At 47.9% G+C, this 26,676-nt stretch overlaps 1 protein-coding gene across 2 annotated transcripts in view; it reads right to left on the bottom strand.

The window, feature by feature from the left end:
- Positions 1–26,676, bottom strand: part of LOC144772339 (uncharacterized) — a 68,647-nt gene that overhangs the window by 21,843 nt on the left and 20,128 nt on the right. For both annotated transcript variants that reach the window (XM_078656587.1, XM_078656586.1), the window contains exons 3-6: positions 24,980–25,090; positions 23,807–24,103; positions 5,555–5,665; positions 4,266–4,370 (exon numbers count right to left, since the gene is read on the bottom strand). In XM_078656587.1, the coding sequence (XP_078512713.1) occupies positions 4,266–4,370; positions 5,555–5,665; positions 23,807–24,103; positions 24,980–25,090 (624 nt within the window). The remainder of the gene's footprint in view (positions 1–4,265; positions 4,371–5,554; positions 5,666–23,806; positions 24,104–24,979; positions 25,091–26,676) is intronic.

The following is a 26,676-nucleotide window of genomic DNA, read 5'->3' as shown; positions in this document are numbered from 1 at the left end:
TTTGTCTGGTAAATGATGTAATTTCGAATGGAAGTGAACTGGGTCCCTTCTAATCAGGCCCCCAGTGCCAAATCTCTTTCCCAAAACTGTACAAATGTTTCCTACAATTAGAAACACCTTTAGCACCCTCTGTAACTCCATAGTAAATATTATTCCTGGTACCTAGGGCTTGGGGTACTGAAGAGGGTCACCAAGGGCTGCAGCACAAATTGTTCCACCCTAGGGGACCCCTCACCAAACACATTCAAGGCTGCCATTGCAGGATACGTGTTTTAGTGCAGACAAAAGTGAAAACGCGGCATGTCACACATTCCTATGTGCCTTGTCCCCTAACACTGCAAGTAGTATTTGGAAGCCACCCTTACAGCCCTACGGCAAGGTGCTTAATATTAGATGGGAGGACATAGCTTCATGAGCAGATATGCCCCTGTGCTGGTCAGTTCTATTACTGCCAGTGCAACTGATCAGGGAAGCCATTATATATATATATATATATATTTTTTTTTTTTAAACCTTTATTGTACAAAGAAAGCTCACAAATACGGGCCTACAACCCCACGGGCTGGCCACCACACGGTAAAAAACGTAGCAAAGGAGAATAAGTTCCTCACAGGATATGACACCAGGAGCACAGGAGAAACAACAAAGGCCATCGAGCAATCAACAAAAACAGGATAACAAAAGGTTAATTTTCTAATACGGGGCGGGGGAACAGAAGAATAACGGGCCGTGGAAGGAACAACAGGGGAGGGGCCGCGGCAAGCCGCCATTTTATGAACACAGGATGAAACAAAAAGCCATACAAACATAGCTACCAAAGAATATACACATAATCGGCGTACAAAGAAGCTACAATGGCATCAGTCAAACCGCGCTCACCCTTCACCGCCCCCACCCAAATTGTAGAGACAGAACCAAAAAGGCCCCCAATGCAAAATACAATACGATACGCACCCCAACGGAAAGAAAGAGACCCCCATAAAGGAGGAAGGGGAAGAGGGAAAAAGGGGACAAAAGAGGGACTCCCACCAAATCACGCACCCCCAGGAGACAAACCAGAACAACATGACCCGGCAAGTGATATACCAAAAAGTCGATACCAAAAGAACCAGCGGGCCACAATCAGACACACACCGGAATACGAACGCCACAGAAACTCCCCAGGGGGACACATGAGGAGACAGAGTCCCGAAAAGGTGAATACACAAGAGCCATAGAACAAAAAAAGGAAGAAATGAGGGGGGAAAAAGACCCCCCAATAGAGACAGACCCCACCCACCCACCCCTAAGCCCACCCTGCACCCCTGCAGAAGGCTACGGCCTACCCCCCCCGCAGCGTGCCTGTCGCCCTAATTAGAACCCGAAATATAGCGGAGTAAAGTTAAGTCGGAAACAGAAGACAAAAACGGGAGGGGCAGGGGAAGGGAACACGGGATGGGAGACACATACATACACATACACGGGGGAGGGCCGGGAAACAGGAGGAAACGCACCCGGCCACCCGCCTGAATCGAAGCTCCAAGACCCCGGGAAGCCAGAGATTATCAGGTTAAAGTCCAAGAGCACCAAACAATTACACATAACCATACCAGGACACATTGACCATCCAAATCAGTACAAGACTACCGCACGCAGGTGCCAGTGCACATCAGCCCTGTCCCTGTTTGTCCAAAGTGAGAACAGTCCGGTCCAGCGAGGACCAGGCCACGAAGAACAGAAGGCAGACAGCAGGAAAATACAACGGCAGTCCAGAAAATACACGTGAAGTACAACACGGAAGATCCAGGAAAGTCACGAAGTGTAGCAAACGATGCAGGCACAGGTCCAAGGATATGTCCAAAGAAACCGACCCATCTGGGCCAGCACAGGAGAGATCGCCGGGCAGCGGCGGCAAAAAGGAACCGGGAGAGTCATGAAAGTCAGGCCGAGCAAAATCCAGCTCCCGGGCCAGAGGCAAAGGAGGCAGAGCCGGAGGAGGAGGCATCATCAAGGTCCGCACACCCACGGACGCGGTCGTAGCCGGGGCCAATTCTGCCAGGATAATTCCAGCCGTACCCCGCAACGGCAAAGCCACATCCGGTCGTGGGGGCCCGGGAGGCCCGTAGCGAGGAACCATCTCCGAAGTAATGACAGGCGCGGCCACCAAGAGTCGCCAGGAGAGCAGGGCATCCAGGACCTCCTTAAGTGTAGGAAAACCTTTACAGTATTCGGCACCCGGGCCATGTGGCGGGCCTCCAGCGCTCGTCCAGGCCCGGCCGAGACAATTGGGGTCGGTCGCCATTTGAGAGCCCAACAAGGCCGCGCGGTCGCCAACCTCCGCCGGGGCGACAGAAAGGCAAGTATAGTCGCGCCGACCAGCGGCAGAGCGCCCCGGGCAGGAAGGGGGGCCACCAGAAGAAAGGGACCTCACCGGCCACCCAACGCCGCCGGTTCCGTTCTCCGAGTCCGGGCGGCAAAATCAAAATGGCCGGACCGGAGAACAAAGGGGGAGCAAGCCGGATACACGAGGAGCTCCGGCAATGGAAGGCAGCGCCTCCACCAAAGGCCTCCTCCCCACAGGAATCAGCCAGGAAGGACCTCCGGCCCACACGAACAACAGCCTTCCGACCACCTCCACCGCGCCCCGAAGGGCAGCACCGCAGGCTCCGTCCGGCCCGGGAGCCAGCAAGAAGATCCAGGCCAGTCCGCCTCCGACGCCACAAAACGATCGGGGGGCACCGCTCCGGATCCACAGCAGCCAGGACAACCGGAACAAGAGGTAAGTGCCTGCAGGGTGTCGTAGCACTACCACACAGCAAAGAGGGCTTCCCGGGGCAGGATAACAGCAGGATAAATGTCAGGGAAGCCATTATAAAACATGTACTGCACACTGGTGAAAACGAGTTCCCCAGCTACATGATGGCTTCACTGAAGACAGGGTTGTTTGGTATCAAACATCTCTTATTGATAAATCCCCCACTGGAATCAGTGTGGGTTTATCAATACATGGACCAAGAGGGCACCTTGGAGGTGCCCCTTGAAAACCTACCAGCCTCTGGTGTACTTTCTGATTGGTTTCTGCAAGCCTGCCACCAGAAACACGGTTCTGCCCTAGGGTAGAGCATTTTGCTCTCAGGAGAACAAAAGCCTGTCCGGGAAGAGGGTGTCACACCCCCTCGCACAGGATGACCTGCTGAGCTTCAAAGAGCTGCAGCCTTTAAAATGAAAATCTGGCTCCCTCTCACAGGAGAGTAAGCTGACCCCCTTGTCCAGAGCCCCCTTTGGCACCTGGACAGGTGGAAAAATTAGCTAGTCAAGTAGGTGTGCCACCCCCAAGCTAGTACCACCCCTAAGGTGGACTAAACTAAGGTAAAGATTAAAAGAGCCAGCTTGCTACATACATTATCCAATTTCACTGAGATTTTATTTGTATGGTGAGTGTATATGTCCCATTCAATCTATTGAAGGAAATTCTTTGTTTTATGCAAAACGGAATGTTCAACGTGCTTATAATTACACGTTTGACCAAAGTACAGGTTTCCAGACATTTTATAAAACGCAGAGGCGTAATTCTATATGATTCATTGTTTAATATGTGTAATGTTATTCTTCACTTAAGGGTATAATAAAGCACAGTGTACACACACACATGCACACACACCTACACCTACACCCACACACGTAGTCTACCATCTCCTTAACACACTTTAATTTGCACTGTTTAGGGTGCACATTGCTAGCAAATAAGGGGTCACAAAGATCCTTCAGTGAGGGATGTAATAAAACTGGTCATGTTCACGTGCACGGAGAAGAGAAAATCTAAAGAATACCTCCATGCTCTGGCAGAGTCATTCACAAACAAGCAAATCTTCCTAGATGTCGTAAAGTAGTCAAACCTGAATAAATCCACTCTAGTGACTTACGCAACCTCTGCCACTTAATAGTCAGTGCCAAGAAGCTTTAAAGCATCCAGTACAAATGTAATGCCACCTGACACCGATTCAAAAGCCTTAATTAGCACTTCCCCTGGTTGGATGTCTTCATATTCCCACAATTCGTCTCCTAATTGCATCCGACTTAGTCTAGGTTTGAAAAATCTGAAAATATCAGACCATGAAGTAAAAACAGAGGGTGATAATTCCAGCGGCATTTTGTGTAAGAAGCAAGGAAGGTGCAGGTCTGTCCTTATGCGTGTGTTCCTGTGTCCTTGAAAAAGCATCAATTCACAAGTTATTTTTGCACCCTATCAGTTAATTCATGCAACACTTAAATCCGTTCTCACTCACTTTGGGAAAGGCTGTCTTTGTGTCTCCGGTCAGGGTCTTCATTGTCAAGAGGGCACAGACCTTCCTTTTCTTTGGATCTAGAGACAGAGTTTGTAATGACAGGGCCTAGATAAACATAAAAGGGAATGTGTAAGTGATCAAACGCTCCTTTCGTGCCGAGCAAAGAGAAAATGAGTGTACACACACAGGTTTACAAATAGCAAGATTAGTGACATGAAGAGCAACTGGACTTCTACAAGTGAACTTGGTCATAATATTTTAGTCCTGAAATGAAATGAACCCGGAGGCCTCGCAGCGCTTTAGACTGATTGCTTGTGGCGGGCTCAGGGTGAATTAACACGCTTTTGCGAACAGGTGCGTTTTTAAAGCCTTTCTGAAAGACATAAGGTTATTGTTCTCTCGAAGGGAGAGGGGGAGAGAGTTCCACAGCTTGGCCGCAGTATGGGAAAAGGAGCGACCGCCCCAGCGGGCTTTGTTCACTTTAGTAGTAGTCGCAAGCTGTAAAGAACTAGAGCGCAGAGCTCTAGCCGGGGCATAAGGCATAGATATAGGGTGCAGAATTGCCGGGCCAGTGCGATGAAAAGACTTGAACACAATGCACATGGCCTTGAACTGCACTCTGGCCGCTACTGGAAGCCAGTGAAGTTCTTTCAAAGCTTTCTTGGCTGACTGCCATCGAGGAATGTTATACAATAGTCGGGCGGCACAGTTTTGTGTAACTTGAAGCCTGTGGATCACTGCTGCCGGGGCTCCTATATATAGGGCGTTCCCGTAGTCCAGGCGGGAGAGTATATTTTAGTCCTGTCAGTCATGTTTGCTTTATCTACGGATCTATCGAGCTATCCATCTGCTTAATAAACCATTACAATTTATCCCACAATACTAATCAAAAATTGTACTGAGAAGACAACAGAATACCTGCCAAAATATTTGTTCTTTCTTTAAATCTAACGGAAGATCATTACAACACAAGAAGGCTCTGGACCCCTCTTGGGACAACTTACATTTAGGCACAGTGAACAGAAGTTCAGAATTAGCATTGACATTAAAAGACGACTGCAGATACAAAAATCTTTAAGCCAAACACAAAGGTAGGATTTGGTACATTATCTAGGGCGTAATGTGCCACTATATATTTACAGTCTTTCTTGGTCAATAAAGCCACATCAGTGACTTGTTTTTAGTCCTTGTGACAGGACCAATACAATCAGAGGCCAAATATCATTGATCTTCTTGACTCTGGTGAATTATTCCACAGTTGTGATTAGAAGTAAGAAAAGAGGACATACCTGCAGTTCCTGGAAAGTTTTTAACATCCCCTGGGTTCAGTTCAGCCATGGGAAAGGGCTTTTCCTCCTCTTTGATGCTGTCCGAGATCATCACTATGGTGAGATCTTGTTCTGTATTCATGGAGATATCAAATAGTGATTTCACATCAATCAAAGCATCACAAAGCTATTTAACATTCAGTAGAAAAAGCAAAGGTTACTATCCTCTACGCTTCTGTCCTAGACCCTGCCTCTCTTTGGCTGAATACACAGTGTGCTTCTGCAAACAAGGTTTCTGCTGCAGTGGTACAGTGCATTGTTTTCTCCTACTAATTATCTACTTTCACCTCTCCTCGTCTACAATACCAAAAGAGAAAAATCCAACCAATCTAAGTATATTTTGTTGTTTCCATGAAGGACGGGTAGAGAAAAGAGGTACAGGGTAAAAGTGTGAGTTAGTTCCGAACTCCGTTGCTTTCAGATTGCGATCTTAAAGATGGTAGCCGGATCACATGACCTCTTGTAAGGACCTACCTGGTGAGTAGGCTGAATTGTATTAGCCCAAGAGTTTTAGCCTAATCATCTCAACCACCTCTGTCTCACAAATAGACAAAAATATCAGAGATGAGTGTCAGATGCTTTGACGGAAGAGCTGCCAACCCCATTGAGATTATAAGAAGCTTGTTAACTAAGCTTCTCAGAAATATTTGACCTAGAAACTTTGGCAACAAGTAGGCAAGTCTCGGGGAGAAATACTAGATGAAACAAGGAAATCAGTGCAGAAACACATATTATTGCACGTTATTTCACAAAATCCTTTAACTGTAAGTATTTCCACTGGCCTGGAGTTACCGAGGCTCTCTGTATCAATAATTCTAAGAGGGGATGGTACTAGGCAGAAAACCACCCAACTAGACATGGGTTCCTGAAAAAGGTCTCCGCTAACCTGTTATAATACAAGGGATTCTGCAGTCCCTGCTTAAAAGCCTGTCTCTAATTTCTTTAGAATCGGCAACTTGTGACAAACCCAGTCACCGGTTATAAAGAAAAGAAATCAGAACTCGACTTCATTAAGTTATTACAGTCGAGTTCTGGCGTCACATTGCCTGCTGCCAGCAGCCGAAGTGAAAGGCAGGTCAGGTCTAGGAGCAGCTGTTTAATGTTATAAAAGTGAGGTGTTGCTTTTTTTTCCATCTGCTCCATATTTCTAGCTTAAAGTGACTAGCAGAAAGAACATGATTATTTTTGCATTCCATACATAATTATAGAAAAGTTCGAATTTTTCTGCATGTTTCTATACATTCTGAACTACTGCAGCTTTTTTTTTTTAACTGATTTGATTTGAACTGCTTCTAATATCTTTTTGCAACTAATATCTAACAGGTTTTTGGTGTGTTTAATTTTTCACTAAATGGTCTATTTATACACTTCATCTTTAAAAACATTCTCTCTCTTTCATGTGAAAGAGCTATACACCAAGGTTTTAAGTGTTTTGTGAGAATGGTGATGGTATAACCATGTATTATATGGCATACAGAACCCCCTGCTATACATGATAAGGATACTGTAAGTCACCTCGGAGTTCCATAACCTTATAAACCAACTCGGTCTTGTCCCTCGATATGGTTATAGAACTCCTCGGTGACTTGCATATCCTTATAATGTATGGCAGGGGGTACTTTATCCCTTATATATGAAGCTTTCCAAATGCACAGATTGGTCAATGCAAATGTTGCAATGGACTCTATATGGTTTACCACCACTTCAAGATGGAGGGTATCCATCTTTTAAGGGGCCTCCTTCAGCCCAGCAACTGGATGGCGCATCTCGACCTCAAGGACACATACTCAACCATCCCGATTTTTCCTCCCCACCGCCGATTCCTCCAGTTTAAATGGCGGTAGGATGCGTTGGATTTAACCGTTCTCCCCTTTGGTCTGCGTCCGCCATGTGGTGCTTTACCTAACTAATACACCCAGTGGTACAATTCCTCAGGATCAGGGGCATCTGCCTCATCAGCTACCTGAACGACATTCTCCTGATGGACCAATGCCCTCAGAATCTCTGTGCATCTACAGATGGTTTATTATGAAACCGAGAGACTGCCAACAGAAGTCGGTTCTGACGCCCTCTCAGTCTCTAGTGTTCCTGGTCTTCTTGGTGGATTCAGTACGAGCCATCCCCAGTCTTCCCTCGAGGAAATTGACCAAGATCAGGCATGAGCTGCACTGTTGGGTGGCCAAGCCTTCCACCATCCTATGCCAGGTAGCTAGCGTGGAGGGACTTCTGTCATCCTCCATATAGGCCATCTTCCCTCCATTATCGGGCCTTCCATCTACCAAAAGCCTTTCAACTTAGATGGGGACTCACATATTCTCAAATGGTCCTTTTATGAGAGGAAGTTTGAGAGGAGATTCAATGGTGGCTGGCTCATTTGGAGGCATGGAATAGTGAAGCGATATTCGGCTCCCTTCCGGATCTAGTCATAGAGTCTGATGCCAGTGGCACGGGCTTGGGGGAGCGATGTGGGGATTTCTCCACAGGAGGAAGATGATCATATCAAGAAAAATCCATGCATATCAAGTGCCTTGAACTCCTGGTAGGATGGTTCTCCGTCTGGTGTTGGACCAGGGACCAAGTGCAATGTTGTGTCCTTCTCAAGATGAATAATGTAGAGGAAGTGCGCAACATAAATCATCTAGGGGGTACTTCATCCAAGAACCTCTCGGATCTGGCCAGAAACGTCTGGGATTACTGCCTCGGGAATCAGGTCTGGGTGACGGCGGAACATCTCCCAGGGGTAACCAATCAAGTAGCTGATTGGCACAGTCTTTGTTTCAGGCTGATGGGACAGATGGGGCCCATTGACGGTGGAGCCCTTTTCATCGAGCCTGGACCATCAAATCCCAAGTTTGTAGTTGGTGACCAAGCCCAGAGGTCGCAGCCATAGATGTGTTCTTTCAAGATTGGCAACAGAAACAGGGTTGTTCCTTCCCTCCTTTCGTGATGATCATGTGCCTCTTGGCTGAGGTACGCATGCAGGGGGCAGACATCGTCCTTTTGTCCCCGATGTGGAAATCACAAGTCAGGTATCCTGTTCTATTGGAACTTTCTTGGGATTTTGAAAAACATCTACCCCATTTCCAGATCTCCTCTTGGATCCAAAGGTAAAACCCCATCATCTTGTTTTGGAGGGGTCTCTGTATCTTATGGCATGGAGGGTTACAGGGATTGCTAGAAAGTCCCAGGACTGTCGAGACAGGCTCCATCCCTCCTCCCTAAGGTGTGGGCCAACAGTACCATCAAGGGTTATAGATCTGCAAGGGCTCGATGGTTGGGCAGGTGTCAACGAAATTTAAATGCTGGGGGGGTCAGAAATTGTCCACACCTTCAATTTGCTTGCTTCTTTGGCATTGGAGGGTCTTGCCTAAAGATCCATCAATGCTTCGATCTCAGCTGGCCACTCAAATAGGTGATCATCCAGTCTGGGAGCATCCTCTGGTGAAGAAATTCTTGCGGGGCATTCACTTATCCCTTCCTCCGGAACCAAAATTCTTTGCTTTGTGGGATATCAACAAGGTTCTTAATCTGTTCTTGTCTTGACAGTCCAATAAGTACCTCTCACAGAAGGAATTTTTTACCAAGCTCACTACTCTTCGCTGCCTGGTTTCATGCAGGCGTGTCTCAGACATCAGAGCACTGGACATAACAAGTAGAGTATTTACCCCAGATGGGGTCACCTTTGATATATCACGACATACAAACCGTAATTTTCAAATGGTTAATCACCCTTCTTATCCAGATTTCTCAAAGCTGTGAGTTGCAAGGTGTATGAAGAGTTATGAAGCTTTGACGGTCGACCTCCACCCCCATGGGGAAAAACAACTATTGATAGTCCAAAGGAAACCATTGAAGGCGGTCTATTCACCTACCATTGGCAGATGGGTTTGATGGGCCACGCATGAAGCTGGCATTGGTACCAAAATATTCATCAGAGGAGCTCGTCTGGAAGATATCGTCAATGCAGAGGACTGGTCATGAGATTCTGCCGTTAAGTGGTTTTATTTTAAACCAGTCCCTAACATTGCTTCGCTGGTTGTGGGTAAGCTTTAAACCAGCATAATCCTCGCCTTCAAGTCCTGTCATAGAATGAAAAATGTCCTAATTAGCGTAACAGAAAGTTTTAACTTATTAAGGACACAGAGGCGAGGATTAACCCACCTGTTATTACATTCTCCCTCCCTGGGATGAGACAGCTTATGTGGGTATAACTCATCTCTTTTATAGTTAGAGTCATGGGGTTTTGATGCATATTGTGATGATGATGACTTCTTCTCGATCTGTTTGTGTCAGGAACTTTCAGGTTCCAGTTTAATACACTTCCGTTCATTTCCTCTAGGATCTGATGGGTTGAAACAGGAGTTAGGATGCCATTATCTGTCTGCAGTCGCAGAGAGTTAGAGCAAGCGGCAACATTGAGGAAGGACTATTGAGAGGTCCTGGCCTTAACTGACTTAACATTGTTTGTGGTTAAAGTGTTAACTTTTTCCCTAAGGGTTATGGGAACTGAAGACTTTTGTTGTTTAGCTAAATGACTGCTGTTAATGAAGTAAAGAAAGTACACCGTAATCCTCGCCTCAGTGTCCTTAAGAGAACTGAAAATTTCAGTTTCGATAGCTAGGAATTTTTTAAAATTACTATTACAAGTGATTTAACATATATGCGCGGTGTGGTGTGCCTATAATTTTGCCTTAAGCCTTTTGCCAGAGAAGGGACAATGGCCCAAAATGTTTATTCCTGTACTCAGCTGATAATACATTTCTAACCAAGTAAACGCATTTAAAAAAAAAAAAAAAAAAAAAAAAAAAAAAAAAAGCACAACCTATTCAACTTAATCAGCCATACAAACCGACAACCTCCAATCTACAGAACTGGTGTCCGGCCTCTAGAATTTCACTTATATTGGTAGCCTCACAGGCATATAAAGATTTAGGGGGAAAAGGGGCACCAAACTGGGTGGAGGTCTCCCGGAAACTGAAGTGTTCTAAATTGCACACATTATACCTGCCACTTTGAAAGCTTTGTATAATAAAGTTTTGTGTTTAATTCTAATGCAAGAAACAACAGATCTGCAGAACCTCCTGTGTCCAAGTGCAATGCCTGAATCTGTGGGGATGAAGGAGCCTGTTATTTGCCAAGCACAGCGGAGTGTGCTTAGCAACCAGTTTCTTCTTGTGGCCTGAAACTGGACAGCCTTTTTGAGGACTTTGTGAGTGGATGTCTTACATCACTGAGCTTCAAGAGCATTGTGAGTGTGCTCTCCTGAAGATCTGCACTGATTGAAACTGCCAGATGTAGATCATGGTGGACAGGTGACTGTCACAATGGTGACGGATATCCTGTGCGCCGAAATACAAATCCCATCAGATATAATGTGATTTATATATAGGCGGACTGGATATCTGTCACCGTTGTGATGGAGGCCATCAGGCCCAGATTTTGTGCAAGCTACCCCTGAAGGTTATAGCGTAGCTAGACAAGATAGAGCCTCGGGGCGAGGCGGAGGCCTAGCCATTATTTATAGGGACATTTATCGTGCCAAATATGAGCCTATTCAAAGTACCAGTTGCGAAGCCATCGCATTTACTATTAATCTTACTCATAAACAGGCTTTCAAAGGAACCCTGGTGTACAGGCCACCTGGGCCGCGCACTAAATTCCTAGCTGCACTTACTGAAATTATGGAATCAGTAATAGAATCCCCGACTTATACAATTCTTGGGGATTTCAATTTTCCTTTGGAAAATATGGAAAATAAAGATACATCCCAGCTTATTACTGATATGCAGGCAATAGGACTGCAGCAGCTGGTGAAGGGCCCCACGCATGAAGCCGGACACACGCTGGATGGCCTGTTCACTAATGATCAAAGCATTGAGCTGGGAGCAATGCTACCTCTGATATGGTCTGACCACCAAGCCATTACTTTTAGGATTCGGATGCTACCACTCAAACCCCATCAGACTAGCGTTAGAGCATCAGTGGGGGCGCGGATGTGGAAAAATGTAGATATACCACATCTTTCAAATCTTCTGTTGTCATCAGCCCCGGAAAACGGAGGCGATACTGAAACCATGTCCATTAAATTTCAGGAATGGATCTCAAAAGCAGCGAACGAAGTTGCACCTGAAAAAATCTATCGCCCCAACAGAGCGACTCCTTCTGCTCAATGGTACACAGAGAAGCTACGGCTCCAGCGCCAGTTCTGTAGAAATTTAGAAAGACGCTGGAGAAAGCACTATAGTCCTTCGGCTAAACTAGAATATAAAAGTGCTCTAGCAATATATAAAAAAGCCATCAGTATACCGAAGAATCTGTTCTTCACTGGTCGAATTGAGCACGCACAGAACTCAGCTAGGATGCTATTTCAAGTGGTGAACTCTCTGTCCAATCCTCCAGCTGGATCTACAATAGAGAATTCGCAGGAATTTTGCACCGCACTAGCCACATTTTTTACCACTAAGGTAATGGATATTTATTCCACCTTCTCCAAAGAGCTGGCAGGAAGAACCGCTGATTTAACCATTCAACCAGCACTGAAGTATCCTTCCCTTACTCAGTTTCAGTCAGCTACCGAAGATCAGGTCAACATACTTATTGGCAGGATTAAATCAGGCTCTCCATTGGACCCATGCCCTCCGACCATAATGAACCAACTACACAATGTGGTTACTCAGCCGCTGACCAACATATGCAATTCCATCTTTAAAACCGGTGTCTATCCACAGATCTGGAAGAAGGCTATTGTTAAACCTTTGATTAAGAAGCCTTCCTTAGACCCTACCATCACCTCCAACTACAGACCTATTGCCTGCCTTCCCTTCCCTGCCAAAATAATAGAGGCAATAATGAATAAACAGCTCTCTGAGTTCATTGAACAACATAAGCTCTTAGATGATACTCAGTTCGGGTTCCGGAAGGAACACGGAACTGAGACAGCATTGGTAAAAGCCTCGGATGAAATTCGAGAGATCATGGATTCGGGAGGCGTGGCAGTGCTTATCTTGTTGGACCTGTCTGCTGCCTTTGACACGGTCGACCATGTCATCTTGGTCGACCGTGTCGCAGCCCTTGGAATCAGTCATCTGGCTAAAGATCTAATAGCCTCTTTCCTAGTCAATCGTAAACAGGCAGTCAAATTGGGCAACTACTACTCGCCCACTTCTGAATTGCTCTGTGGGGTCCCTCAAGGATCCTCGCTAAGTCCCACGCTTTTTAATATCTACGTTGCGGACTTGGGCGAGGGTCATTAAATCTCATGGGATGCGATTGACTACCTACGCAGATGACACCCAACTTGTGTTGGCAGTACACAAGAATGGTCCAGTAGTGGCAGCTAAGTTTCAGGAGGGGCTACTGGATGTACAATCATGGATGCACAGTAACTGCCTGAAACTTAATGCAGAGAAGACCGAAGTGATGACCTTCGGTAAGATCTCCCCCGAATGGTCCTCAACATGGTGGCCCAGTCAGATGGGCTCCCCCCCGGTTCCTGCTGTTAAGGTTAGGAATTTGGGAGTTATCTTCGATAACAAGTTATCATTTGGTTACTGTTAGAACCTGAGATGCCAGGTCACCTAGGGTAGCCTGGCCTAGGGGTAAGACAAGCAATTCTAGAGGCACAGTGTGAAGGTTGCAGACCACCCAAAAGTAAATCCACGCAATAGCACTTAAAAAGGACACTACACCAATTTGTTGTAAAAATACGTTCTGGTTTATAAAAATAATTTCTTTGTATTTTTACTTTTAGGATTCACAATTAAATTACATTTCAGTTTGTGTGGAATAAAGCAGGAATACTTTTCAACTCTAGATCATATTAACAACCAGCATTTATAGTATAGACACTTCACTTAGACAACTGGCAGATAACTCTTACTCTTTTATAACTCAGTTAGGTAATGACTGTACTCAGCTTACTTTATATCATCTATAAACACAGCATTACTTTAAAATTTGGCAAGAACAGCTCCTAAATCAGATCAGAGCAACACTTTCATTTGCATGGAAAACATTACAGGTCTTCTACTACCTATTTGAATGCAATGGGGATAGACCCACTTAAATCAGCATTTAATTAAGCCCCAGAAGTAGTGAAGGGGGTTATTATGCAGCGCACTATACTTGTTTCCCACAGTACCAGTAACCTCCTCCTTATAGTACACAGTCACTGAGGGTTTCCTAAAGTTCCTCCCCACTGTATGCTGCACAACTGTGGAACTGATCAGTGAATAAGTTATTCTCAAGTTAAGCGCTAGCGTCACTCTCCCCCTTCAGAACACCTCCTTACTTGTTTTATACCAGGCGGTGGTATTCTTGCTGCACCAGAGGGTGAGGGAGGGACAGTGATTAGGACAAAAGAGAGCCACGTGCTGGCGAGTTATACCAGCCTCTGGGGCCCCTCAGCTCTCCTCAGTGTGACACCAGCAGCTACAGAGGCAGATTTCCCCAAAGCTCTTCAGCCGCTTTTGGGCTTCTCAGATCTCCCTCCCCGCTCGCGCCCGCCTCACTGTATGGCGCTCGAGCAGGGGGAGAGAAGCTCTTGTGTGCAGCTACCGCCGTGGGACTCCCGGCGCTCCTCCTCGCACTGGCAGGGGACGCGCTGATCTTCCGGTCATGCGCGAGGCGCTCCTTCTCGCTCTGGCAGGGGACGCGCTGATCTTCTGGTCATGCGCGAGGCGCTCCTTCTCGCTCTCCGCCTCCTCGGATCCGGCTCCGCCTCACGGAGCCCGGCGGCTCAACGGGGCATGCGCGGAAAGCTAGCGTCTCCCTCACAGAGACCGCGCTGGTTGCGCTGCGCTGCCCTTCTTCTCCGCTCCTCACCTCAGGGCTTGCAGTTGCAGGTCAAAATCGGCGCCGCCTCACCTCACACCAATCCGGGGGGAAGAACGTCACGTTGCCCACCAGCCTCCGCTTCCTCAGCACTATCACGCCGGCCCAGAGCCAGGACAGCGCGTTTTCTTGCTGCCTTCGTTCTCTCAGCCCTCAACACATCAGGTAGGAAGGGGGCCTCGGTAGGGTCGTTACAACAGCAGTTAAGCAGAACGTTTTTAACAATCTGAGAACAGTGGGGCTCAAGGATTAGCCCCTCTCTGCTGGGAATTCTTACAGCAACAGTCTCTCTGGAATCTTTATGCTGGGCAGAGGACTGCACACCGCAGCACAGCAGTCTCCTTCTCCTGAAGACTTCACCTGTACAATTTAGACAAGGGGCAAGCTAGGCGCCCAGGGTCTCCGGTAACTTCCCACAGCGGGGCCAGGACAAGTAACCAAAAGGGGAGTAGTGGGGTGGACCAATAAGGCAGCTTCCCAGTCCAGGAGGTCAACCCTAAGTCTAACCTTTTCCCACCCTTAGCTACAGCCTGTCCTTCAGCTGACTTCCACAGGTAGACAAAATGGCTGCCCCGCATTCCGCCTTTTATAGGCTGCCCCTCAGTGGTCCAGAATGGACCAGAAGGTTCTAGAACGCCCTATGCTAGGCTATGGCCAAGTTCTGAGTGTGACAGTTAGGGCAGTTGGAAGCCACCATTTTGTGTGGTTCCAACTTTCCTGTCAGAACAGGCCTCTGGGCCTGAGGTAAAAGACTATGGGGGGGGAAAAAGAACACCTATCCCCTTGACCAACACCTATAAAAAGTAGTAGACACAAAAATATTAAGGGTATGAGGGGCAAAAAGGGGACAAAATAAATAATAATGAGGAGGGACTACGCAAAAAATCCAGACAGGTCTAACACGCGTCCCCCCCAGCTGAAAGTGGGGAGAACTACCCAACCCCTTGGGAGTCCTCTTCACTAAGGCGGAAATACCTGGAGAGACCGTCTGCATTGGCGTGGTCCACTCCAGGCCGGTGTTCCACCCGGAAGTCCATTCCCTGTAGGGAGATGGACCACCTCAACAGCTTGGGATTTTCCCCCTTCATTTGCATCAGCCAACGAAGGGGGCGGTGGTCAGTCTGAACCAGGAAGTGCGAGCCAAAGAGGTATGGCCGCAGCTTCTTCAGAGCCCACACCACCGCAAAAGCTTCCCTCTCAATTGCACTCCACTTCTGTTCCCGGGGAAGCAGTCTCCTGGATAAGAAGACTACAGGCTGATCCAGGCCCTCTTCATTTAGTTGCGATAACACTGCCCCAATGCCATGTTCGGATGCATCTGTTTGGACAATGAACTCCTTGGAGAAATCGGGAGCCTTCAGGACCGGTGCTTCACACATTGCCTGCTTCAACTTTTCAAAGGCTTGCTGACAAGCCTTTGTCCAAACTACCCGTCGAGGTTGTTTCCTAGAGGTGAGCTCTGTGAGGGGCGCTACAATAGTGCCATACCCCTTCACAAAGCGACGGTAGTAACCTGTGAGGCCCAGGAAAGCTCGGACCTCAGTCTGTGTCTTGGGGGGTTCCCAGGCCATGATTGCCTCAATCTTCGCCTGCAGGGGCTGCACTGACCCCCTACCCACCAAGTGTCCAAGGTACACAACCGACCCCTGCCCAATCTGGCATTTGCTGGCTTTGATGGTCAATCCAGCCTTTTTCAGGGCCTGGAGAACGGCTTGCAAATGTTGCAAATGGTCCTCCCAACTGCTACTGAAGACAGCAATGTCATCCAGGTAAGCAGCAGAGAAACTCTCCATTCCAGAGAGGACCTGGTTCACCAGTCGCTGAAATGTGGCAGGGGCGTTCTTGAGCCCAAAGGGCATCACACAGAACTGGAAGTGTCCCTCAGGCGTGGAGAAGGCTGACCTTTCCTTTGCTCCATCTGTCAAGGAGATCTGCCAGTACCCTGAAGTGAGGTCAAAGGTACTTAGGTATTGGGCAGCTCCTAGCCGGTCAATTAACTAATCCGCCCTAGGGATTGGATGAGCATCAGTCTTTGTAACTGAGTTCAGTCCTCGGTAATCCACACAGAACCTCAGTTCAGGTGTGGTGCCCGGTGGGGCGGCTTTTGGGACTCGCACCACCGGACTGGACTAAGGGCTGCTGGAAGGTTCTATCACTCCTAGCTCCAACATCTTGGCAACTTCGCCATGGATGCTAGCCTTCACCTTGTCCGACAGCCTGTAGGTCTTGGACTTCACTGGGAGGCTGTCTCCTGTGTCCACATCATGGGTACACAGGTGGGTTCTTCCCGGGACAAGGGAGAACAGCGAAGAGTACTGCCCCAATACCTGGCGGCAATCCTCTCGTTGCTCAGGAGTTAGGGATGGGGAGAGAATCACTCCCTCCACCGACCCATCCTTCTCTTGGCATGAAAAGAGATCTGGGAGAGGCTCGCTTTCTGCTTCCTCAGCACCATCAGTCACCAACATCAGGATGACCTCTGGCCTCTCATGGTGGGGTTTGAGGCGATTGGCATGCAGCACCCGTAGGGGCTGCCGCGGGGTTTTAAGATCCACCAAGTAAGTGGCCTTACCCTTTTTCTCCAACACCTCAAATGGGCCTGTCCAACGATCTTGAAGGGCACTTAGCTCTCCAGGTTTCATCACCCATACTTTCTGGCCAGGCTCCAACTCCACCGGGTGAGCATTTTGGTCGTACCATTCCTTCATGACTGCCTGACTGGCCTCCAAGTTGTCAGCAGCCTGCTTCCACAACTTGGCCATCTGGCTTCTGAAGGACAGCATGTAGCTCACCACATCCTGGGGAGGTTTTCTGGGAGACTTCTCCCATCCATCCTTCACCAGGCTGAGAGGCCCACGCACAGGGTGCCCATACAACAATTCAAAAGGGCTGAAGCCCACTCCCTTTTGCGGCACCTCTCTGTAAGAGAACAGCAAGCAAGGTAGGAGAACGTCCCACTTCCTCCGTAAGCTCTCCGGCAGACTTCTTATCATGCCCTTCAGGGTCTTATTAAACCTCTCAACCAGTCCATTGGACTGGGGGTGATAAGGAGTGGTGAACCGGTAGGTCACTCCACACTCCTTCCACATTGTCCGCATGTAAGCTGACAGGAAGTTGGTCCCCCTGTCAGACACAACCTCCTTGGGAAATCCTACCCGGGTAAAGATTCCCATCAGGGCCCTAGCCACCACAGGTGCAGTAACAGTCCTCAGAGGGATGGCCTCTGGGTACCGTGTGGCATGATCCACCAGAACCAGGATAAACCTGTGACCAGCTGTTGTTGGTGGATCCAATGGCCCTACAATGTCGATGCCCACCCTTTCAAAGGGGGTGCTAACGACAGGAAGTGGTTCCAGGGGAGCCTTTAGCTTCACCCCTGTTTTCCCACTAGCCTGGCAGGATACACATGTCCTACAGTATGTGTTGGACGCCACTTTCATCTGAGGCCAGTAGAAGTGGAGGACAAGCCGTGCAAAGGTCTTGTCCTGGCCTAAGTGTCCTGCCAGTGGTATCGCATGAGCCAATTCCAGCAGAAAGGCTCGGTATTGCTGCGGGACCACCAAGGCCCTTGATGAGCCAGGTAGAGGTACCTTGGGTTCACTGTAGAGGAGGCCATCCTCCCAGTAAATATGGTGGTGTCCCGTAGCATCACCTGCTGCCTGGGCTTCAGCCTGACGCCTCAGTCCCTCAAGGGTAGGGCACTCCCTCTGCCCCTTACAGAATTCCTCTCTGGTAGGACCTCCCTCCACATGCCATTCAGCAGGGATGGGTAAATCCTCCAGAGAGTCTACTCCCCCCTCCATGGACTCCTGGCCTACCACCGCAGGTGGCCGATCTGTCCCATGGGGCGTGGAAGCCGAAGCAGGCTGTCCCTGTCTCCGATTCTGTCCCTTTTTGGCAGCGGGTTGGGCCATTGTTCCAGGCTCCAACCCAGGCGAACTCCCTCTCCGGGCAGTCGCAGACCGTGTGCTTACACAGGCCCAGTCAGGTGTACCCAGCATCGCAGAATGCGTCCGGTATTCCACCTCTCTCCAAGTGTTGTGCTCCATGTCATTCCCCAACAGACAATCAACTGGCACGGCAGGGCTTACGGCAACTCGAAGTGAACCTGCAACCCCTTCCCACTCAAAGGGAACCTCAGCCACTGGATAGTGGCCCATTCTGCTGTCAGCCATCGCGGCGGGGTGGAGTACATTAGGAACAACCTGCTCTGGAGACACCAGTTGACTTCTCACCATAGTCATACTGGCTCCTGTATCTCTCAGAGCCTCCCCTCTTTGGCCATTGATGGTAACCCATTGCCCATACTTTGTAGTATTTGGGGGCACCTGGATCTTTGGTACCATCTCCCGCTCTCCCAGGGACACTAAGGTGACACCCGTCCACTCACCCCCCTTATCTAAGGGCAACTCCTCCCCGAGCGCTACACTAGCTACTCCCGGTGACTTTCCTCCGGTGGGAGGGGGTGGTCTCTTTGGGCATCTGACATCTCCCTTATAATGTCCAACACCACCACATTCAAAACAGTGGGGAACCCTTGGCTGCTGGCTTTGGCCAGGATTAGGGTTTCTGGGCGGGTTTGCCCTAGGGGTGAAACCTGCTCCCTTACCTTGGAAATTATTTTGGGGACCTTTGGAGAACTCCTTTTTATCTCCTCCCTCTTTCTTCTGGGGGGCGCCCTGTCCGGCTTTTTGAGAATCCCCTCCAGTCCCCTTTGAGGACACCCGGGTACTTGCCCAAGTGTCCGCCTCCTCTGCAAGCTTCCGGGGATCGGTCAGCTTGCTGTCCACCAGGTGTTGGCGCAACTCGGGAAAACATTTCTCGAGGAGGTGTTCTTTCAAAAATAGATTGTACAGCCCCTCAAAATCTTTCACCTCGCTGCCCTTGACCCAACCCTCCAAAGCTTTCTTGGCGTAGTCTAAAAAGTCTACCGAATTCTGGGTACTCATTTTGTGACTTCCCCTGAATTTCTGTCTGTACCTTTCAGGGGTAAGTCCAAACTTTTTCACCAGTGCCACCTTCATTGCAGGGTAGTGGGTTTGCTCATCCTGCTCCAGAGCCAACAAGGTGTCTCTGCCAGCAGGTGGCATGTATTTATACAGCCCACCTCCCCAGTGAGTTTCTAAGATCCCGTGAGCCCTTAAAGAAACTTCGTAGGCGGCCAACCATTTGGCAATGTCATCACCTGGGGTGTAACTAGCAATGATATCTTTGGGTAAATAGGGTCTGGATTCCCTGGTGTTCACTTTATTTTCGCTGCCACCATTATCAGGATTGGGAGACCTTAGTACGGCTTGTAGGTCCATCTCCTTGATGGTTCGCTCATGAGCTAACCTCCTTTCCTCCCTTTCCATATCCATCCTAGCTAATTCCAACTTCATTCTCCTCTCCTCCCTCCTATCTTCTAGCTCAGCTTCAGTTAACCCCCTGTCTGAGACTCTGCTGCTTGCCCTTGAAGGTATCCTGGGACCTGTCAGCAGATTCCCACCTCCCACTTGGTTCAACAATGCAGCCTCAGGGACAGTGTCCCCTTCACCCTCTTCAGTTTCTGGTTCCTCCCTTAAATGAGCTTCTACCCATGCCCTTATGCTTGTCAGCAACTCTCCTTTCTTGGCACCTTTATTAAAAAATACCCCTTGATGCTGACACCAATCCCTGAGTTGGGCCACAGTATTGGCTTCCAGCTCTTTAAAATTCAATTCCATCTTTCGCTATGGGATAGAATCAACTCACAGGAGAAAACCAAGAAGTGACCTGAGGTTAACCTCCACCCACCACCAGAAATAAATTTAGAAAAAACAAAATTCAAATTAGGAGGGCCGCAAGGAGAAAACTCCTGGTGTAGGTTAGTGTATTGCGTTAAATTACTAGTGAGTAGCTGCAACCAAGTCAGTATCCCACCGCTAGGCACCAAATGTTAGAACCTGAGATGCCAGGTCACCTAGGGTAGCCTGGCCTAGGGGTAAGACAAGCAATTCTAGAGGCACAGTGTGAAGGTTGCAGACCACCCAAAAGTAAATCCACGCAATAGCACTTAAAAAGGACACTACACCAATTTGTTGTAAAAATACGTTCTGGTTTATAAAAATAATTTCTTTGTATTTTTACTTTTAGGATTCACAATTAAATTACATTTCAGTTTGTGTGGAATAAAGCAGGAATACTTTTCAACTCTAGATCATATTAACAACCAGCATTTATAGTATAGACACTTCACTTAGACAACTGGCAGATAACTCTTACTCTTTTATAACTCAGTTAGGTAATGACTGTACTCAGCTTACTTTATATCATCTATAAACACAGCATTACTTTAAAATTTGGCAAGAACAGCTCCTAAATCAGATCAGAGCAACACTTTCATTTGCATGGAAAACATTACAGGTCTTCTACTACCTATTTGAATGCAATGGGGATAGACCCACTTAAATCAGCATTTAATTAAGCCCCAGAAGTAGTGAAGGGGGTTATTATGCAGCGCACTAAACTTGTTTCCCACAGTACCAGTAACCTCCTCCTTATAGTACACAGTCACTGAGGGTTTCCTAAAGTTCCTCCCCACTGTATGCTGCACAACTGTGGAACTGATCAGTGAATAAGTTATTCTCAAGTTAAGCGCTAGCGTCACTCTCCCCCTTCAGAACACCTCCTTACTTGTTTTATAGCAGGCGGTGGTATTCTTGCTGCACCAGAGGGTGAGGGAGGGACAGTGATTAGGACAAAAGAGAGCCACGTGCTGGCGAGTTATACCAGCCTCTGGGGCCCCTCAGCTCTCCTCAGTGTGACACCAGCAGCTACCGAGGCAGATTTCCCCAAAGCTCTTCAGCCGCTTTTGGGCTTCTCAGATCTCCCTCCCCGCTCGCGCCCGCCTCACTGTATGGCGCTCGAGCAGGGGGAGAGAAGCTCTTGTGTGCAGCTACCGCCGTGGGACTCCCGGCGCTCCTCCTCGCACTGGCAGGGGACGCGCTGATCTTCCGGTCATGCGCGAGGCGCTCCTTCTCGCTCTGGCAGGGGACGCGCTGATCTTCTGGTCATGCGCGAGGCGCTCCTTCTCGCTCTCCGCCTCCGCCTCCTCGGATCCGGCTCCGCCTCACGGAGCCCGGCGGCTCAACGGGGCATGCGCGGAAAGCTAGCGTCTCCCTCACAGAGACCGCGCTGGTCGCGCTGCGCTGCCCTTCTCCGCTCCTCACCTCAGGGCTTGCAGTTGCAGGTCAAAATCGGCGCCGCCTCACCTCACACCAATCCGGGGGGAAGAACGTCACGTTGCCCACCAGCCTCCGCTTCCTCAGCACTATCACGCCGGCCCAGAGCCAGGACAGCGCGTTTTCTTGCTGCCTTCGTTCTCTCAGCCCTCAACACATCAGGTAGGAAGGGGGCCTCAGTAGGGTCGTTACAACAGCAGTTAAGCAGAACGTTTTTAACAATCTGAGAACAGGGGGGCTCAAGGATTAGCCCCTCTCTGCTGGGAATTCTTACAGCAACAGTCTCTCTGGAATCTTTATGCTGGGCAGAGGACTGCATACCGCAGCACTGCAGTCTCCTTCTCCTGAAGACTTCCCCTGTACAATTTAGACAAGGGGCAAGCTAGGCGCCCAGGGTCTCCGGTAACTTCCCACAGCGGGGCCAGGACAAGTAACCAAAAGGGGAGTAGTGGGGTGGACCAATAAGGCAGCTTCCCAGTCCAGGAGCGACACAGGCATCGGGTCTATTATTTCCCAGTATACCCCTGGTAGGAGCCTGCGTTCCTCCGGGAAATTGCTTCTTAAAGCCCCCCGTGTACGAAGAGCTAAATGGGGTGGCAGGGCTTTTTCCACGCTAGCCCCCAAATGGTGGAATGACCTTCCGCTTGATTTGAGATCCCTTCCATCTCTACAGAATTTCCGCAATGCTTTAAAAACTCACTTCTTTCGAGAAGCCTATATGTAAGGACGTCTGTTTCAATTTGATTGTATTGTTAGGCGCCTTGATACCTGCGGGTTATTGTTCATGCGCATTATAAATTTTTATCATATCATAACCCTAAGTCTAACCTTTTCCCACCCTTAGCTACAGCCTGTCCTCCAGCTGACTTCCACAGGTAGACAAAATGGCTGCCCCGCATTCCGCCTTTTATAGGCTGCCCCTCAGTGGTCCAGAATGGACCAGAAGGTTCTAGAACGCCCTATGCTAGGCTATGGCCAAGTTCTGAGTGTGACAGTTAGGGCAGTTGGAAGCCACCATTTTGTGTGGTTCCAACTTTCCTGTCAGAACAGGCCTCTGGGCCTGAGGTAAAAGACTATGGGGGGGGGAAAAAAGAACACCTATCCCCTTGACCAACACCTATAAAAAGTAGTAGACACAAAAATATTAAGGGTATGAGGGGCAAAAAGGGGACAAAATAAATAATAATGAGGAGGGACTACGCAAAAAATCCAGACAGGTCTAACAGTTACCATGTAAATAAGGTGGTCTCTGCTGCATTCTTCGTGTTGAAGAAAATAAAAAAACTCATGCCATACCTGCCTGCCTCGGCAGGGAAAACACTCATTACCACCTTAGTGTTTTCGAAGCTGGATTATGGAAACGCCCTCTTCCTTGGTACACACAAATACATTCTGAATAAACTACAGTCTGTGCAAAATATGGCAGCACGGATCCTACTTAATATCCCCTGGCGACACCCCACTTCAGTAGCCATACGCCATCTACACTGGCTAAGGGTGGAGAGCAGAATCAAATTTAAGGCGCTCTGTATCACCTATAAGGCCATCCATCAGACTGGACCGAAATTCCTAAAGGAAGCTTTTCAGGTGTACATACCTGGAAAGGATCTAAGATCAGCGGCAAGCTGTTTATTGCATGTCCCTCGCACAAGAACGGCCACATGGGGAGATAGACGTTTCCTGGTAGCAACTCCCAAACTGTGGAACACACTCCCCTTGCATATTAAAACAGCACCAACACTCATTGCCTTTCGCAAGGCCTTGAAGACATGGCTATTCAACCAATAAGTTCACGCTCTGAATTTTGTGCATCCCAGAGTATCTCACTGCGCCTAGACACCCAAGGGTATTAGTTGCGCATTAAAAATTCCAAAAATAAATAAAATAAAATAAAATGGAGTAACCCGTCCGTCAAGATCTAAATTAGGCCCTTAGTGTAAGGCAAGGAACAAAGGCTGCTCAAGGAAATACACACCAGCTTGCATACTGCTGTATTTTAGTGATTCAGTTAGCCCAGAGGATGCTGGGAAGGCTTGTAAACGTAACATGAAGCTTCACTGCTCTTGCTGTTTATTTGGCTGTATTCAGACCGTTCTGCCTCAACTATTAAAGCAAATATTTATTTTTTACTCTCAGCATCTTGGGACTCATTTGTTACAGAAAATATGAAAAAAATCACCTTTACACCAGTTCATTTGACTTGTGCTGAGCATATCATGACTTTTCCTTCTGTCTGTTTCGCGTGGATAAGAACTCTCCTCGCTGTCTGTACCAAGCGGATCATGCCTCCGTCTTCTGTCTGCATCAAGATGATGAGGGCTCTCAATTCTGTCTTTGCTGAGCAGATCAGGATTCCCCCACCTCTCTGTGCAGAGCAATTTAGGACCCTCCTTTCGGTCTGTCTTCATAGGATTCTTCAGACACGGGACAACATCTCTGCTTGCCGTACACACGTCCAACTTGGAAAGTGTAGCACCTATAAAAAGCAGAAGCTTCTTAATTTAAATACTGCATTAAGCAATTTCACTGAGATTGTATTTGTATGGTGAGTATACATATCCCATCCAATAAATGGAATTGAAGGAAATTCTTTGTTTTATGCAAAACAAAATGTTCAACGTGCTTATAATTATACATTTGAGCAAAGTACAGGTTTCTAGACATTTTATAAAATGCAGAGGCGCAATTCTATGTGATTCGTTGTTTATTATGTAAGAGGTTATTCTTCTTAAGAAGATAGTTAAAAAAGCACAGTGTGTATACCCCCCCACACACATACATTCAGTCACACACCCACACAGTCTTCCATTCACTTGACACACTCTAGTTTCCATTGCAGAGGGTGCACATTGCTAGAACGTCTTCTGCATTGTATTCAGTGAGGGAAATAAAACTGTTCATGTGCATGGAGGAGAGAAAATCTGAAGAATGTCGCCATGCTCTGCCAGTCATTTACAAACAAGCAAATCTTCCTAAAGTAGTCAAATCGGATTAATTCCACACTAGTGACTCGTGCAGCCTCTGCCACTCACTCCTCTGTGCCAAGAAGCGTTGAAGAATCCAGTACGATTCAGAAGCCTTAATTAGTACTTCCCCTGTTTGGATGTCTTCACATCTCCACAATCCATCTCTAATTACATCAACTTCGTCTGGGTTCGAAACATCTGAAGATATGAGATCACGAAGTAAACAGAGGGGGATAATTCAACATGCATTTTGTGTAAGAAGCAAGGATGGTGCAGGCCTGTCCTTGTGCGTGTGCGTTTTTGGGTCCTTGAACAAGCATCAATTCACAAGTAACTTTTGCACCCTGTCCGTTAACTCATGCAACACTTGAACCATTCTCACTCACTTTGGGAAAGGCTGTCATTGTTGCTTCTATCAGGGTCTTCATCGTCCAGAGGGCACAGACCTTCGTTTTCTTTGGCTCTTAATGAAAAGACAGAGTTTGCAATCACAGGGCCTAGTTCAAAATAAACGGGAAAGTGTTAGCGATCGAAAGCTCCTTGGGTTCTTAGCAAAGAGAAAAGGAGTGTACACATAGGGGTTTAAAAAAAGCAAAATTAATGAAATGAACAGCAACTGACTTCTTGTTCAATGGCAGTCATCACTACAATTGTGCACGTTGAGCGCGAACTGAAAAAGGAGTCCCTGGTAAACACACACTTTTATTGCTAGAATATTATGCCATATTAACAGGAGAAAGACAATTATCTGTAAACCACGAGCTGGCACGAGAATTCAGAAACTTCTACACAAAGAGAAGCCTGAAGTCATAGTCCTATACAATGTTACTGATGTTTTGCTTTCTAGTCCTACCCTGAGATGCATAAAGTAATTCAGTTCACAGATGCAACTTAAGAAATATAATTACTCGGAAAAAAAAGTGTACTGAATATAAAAATATGTTCGAGGCATATGAGTTGCAGATTGTACACTTAGCATTAGATCGCCACCTGGTGCTGGGCTCGGATGATTGCATGTTGTTGTCGTCTTGGAAGAAGTCTTTGTAGTCACGAGATAGGTGACGCCTCCCTTGGACGATAGTGCGCATGGGCATCGGCTCCATCCTTATATTGTTATTTTCCGCCACTGTGTTCGGATGCAACTTTTTCGCTCCGGTTCTAAAATCTACTTTTCAAAGACTTCAACGCGCAAAACTTTCTAAAAACAAACTTTATCTTCAATATACATAGACTCGACCTCATCACTTCGATTCCGGTTGTCGACGTGGGCCGTCGGGCCTACCCACGTGGCGAGGCCTACAGCTCATGGAAAGGACACCATTCAAAAGATGCCCTGGGTGTGGAGCAAAATTTCAACACAGCGACCATCACGAGGTGTGTAACCTGTGTTTATCCCCAGAACACGACGAGTCGAGCTGCACAGCTTGTGGGTCCTTTTGATCCAAAATGACCATTCGAGATCGGAGGGCCAGTCGACGTGACATGCAGAGATCAGCTCCGGAACCGGTGGATATCTTTGACGAAGGTCCATGTGTCCCCGAGGAAGATTCCGATGATCTCCAGATCGTATCTGAGGCAGACGACTCCGATGACTCCATACCATCAGGTAAACGTGTAAGTACGACTGCCCCTACCCCAGCCCCAACACCTAAACCAAAGCCTAAAGTCAGAACTCAGCCTGCGGGGCCCAGTCGATACCAAGACATTGCTTCAAAAGCCCCGCCATCGGGCTCGGCTCCGAAGAAAATATTAAAGCCTTCCGGAAGCTCCATACCGAGCAGATCGTACGTGCTGATACAACCAGCTCTCTCTGCACCGAAACCGAAAGCCCAGTTCCTAAAAAGATTCAGAAACCATCGACTCCTAAAGACAATACGATTTAGAAAAGGGGGTGGTGATGGACAGAGCATCTGAATTAAACAGAACACTCATACCCAGTCAAAAGATCAGGGCTTGATCCATCACCGTTTTTTAGCTCACTGCACCATCCCAGTTCAGAACCTGGCTATATGCAAATTAGTCTGTCCCTGGCCCAGTGCATCATGGGAACAGGGCAGACCAAACTACCAAGCCAATTCTTTAC

Source organism: Lissotriton helveticus, chromosome 8, assembly GCF_964261635.1.
Source record: "Lissotriton helveticus chromosome 8, aLisHel1.1, whole genome shotgun sequence".
Classification (NCBI taxonomy): domain Eukaryota; kingdom Metazoa; phylum Chordata; class Amphibia; order Caudata; family Salamandridae; genus Lissotriton; species Lissotriton helveticus.
The sequence above is the reverse complement of the archived record's forward strand: the minus strand, read 5'-3'. Positions and strand labels throughout refer to the sequence as shown.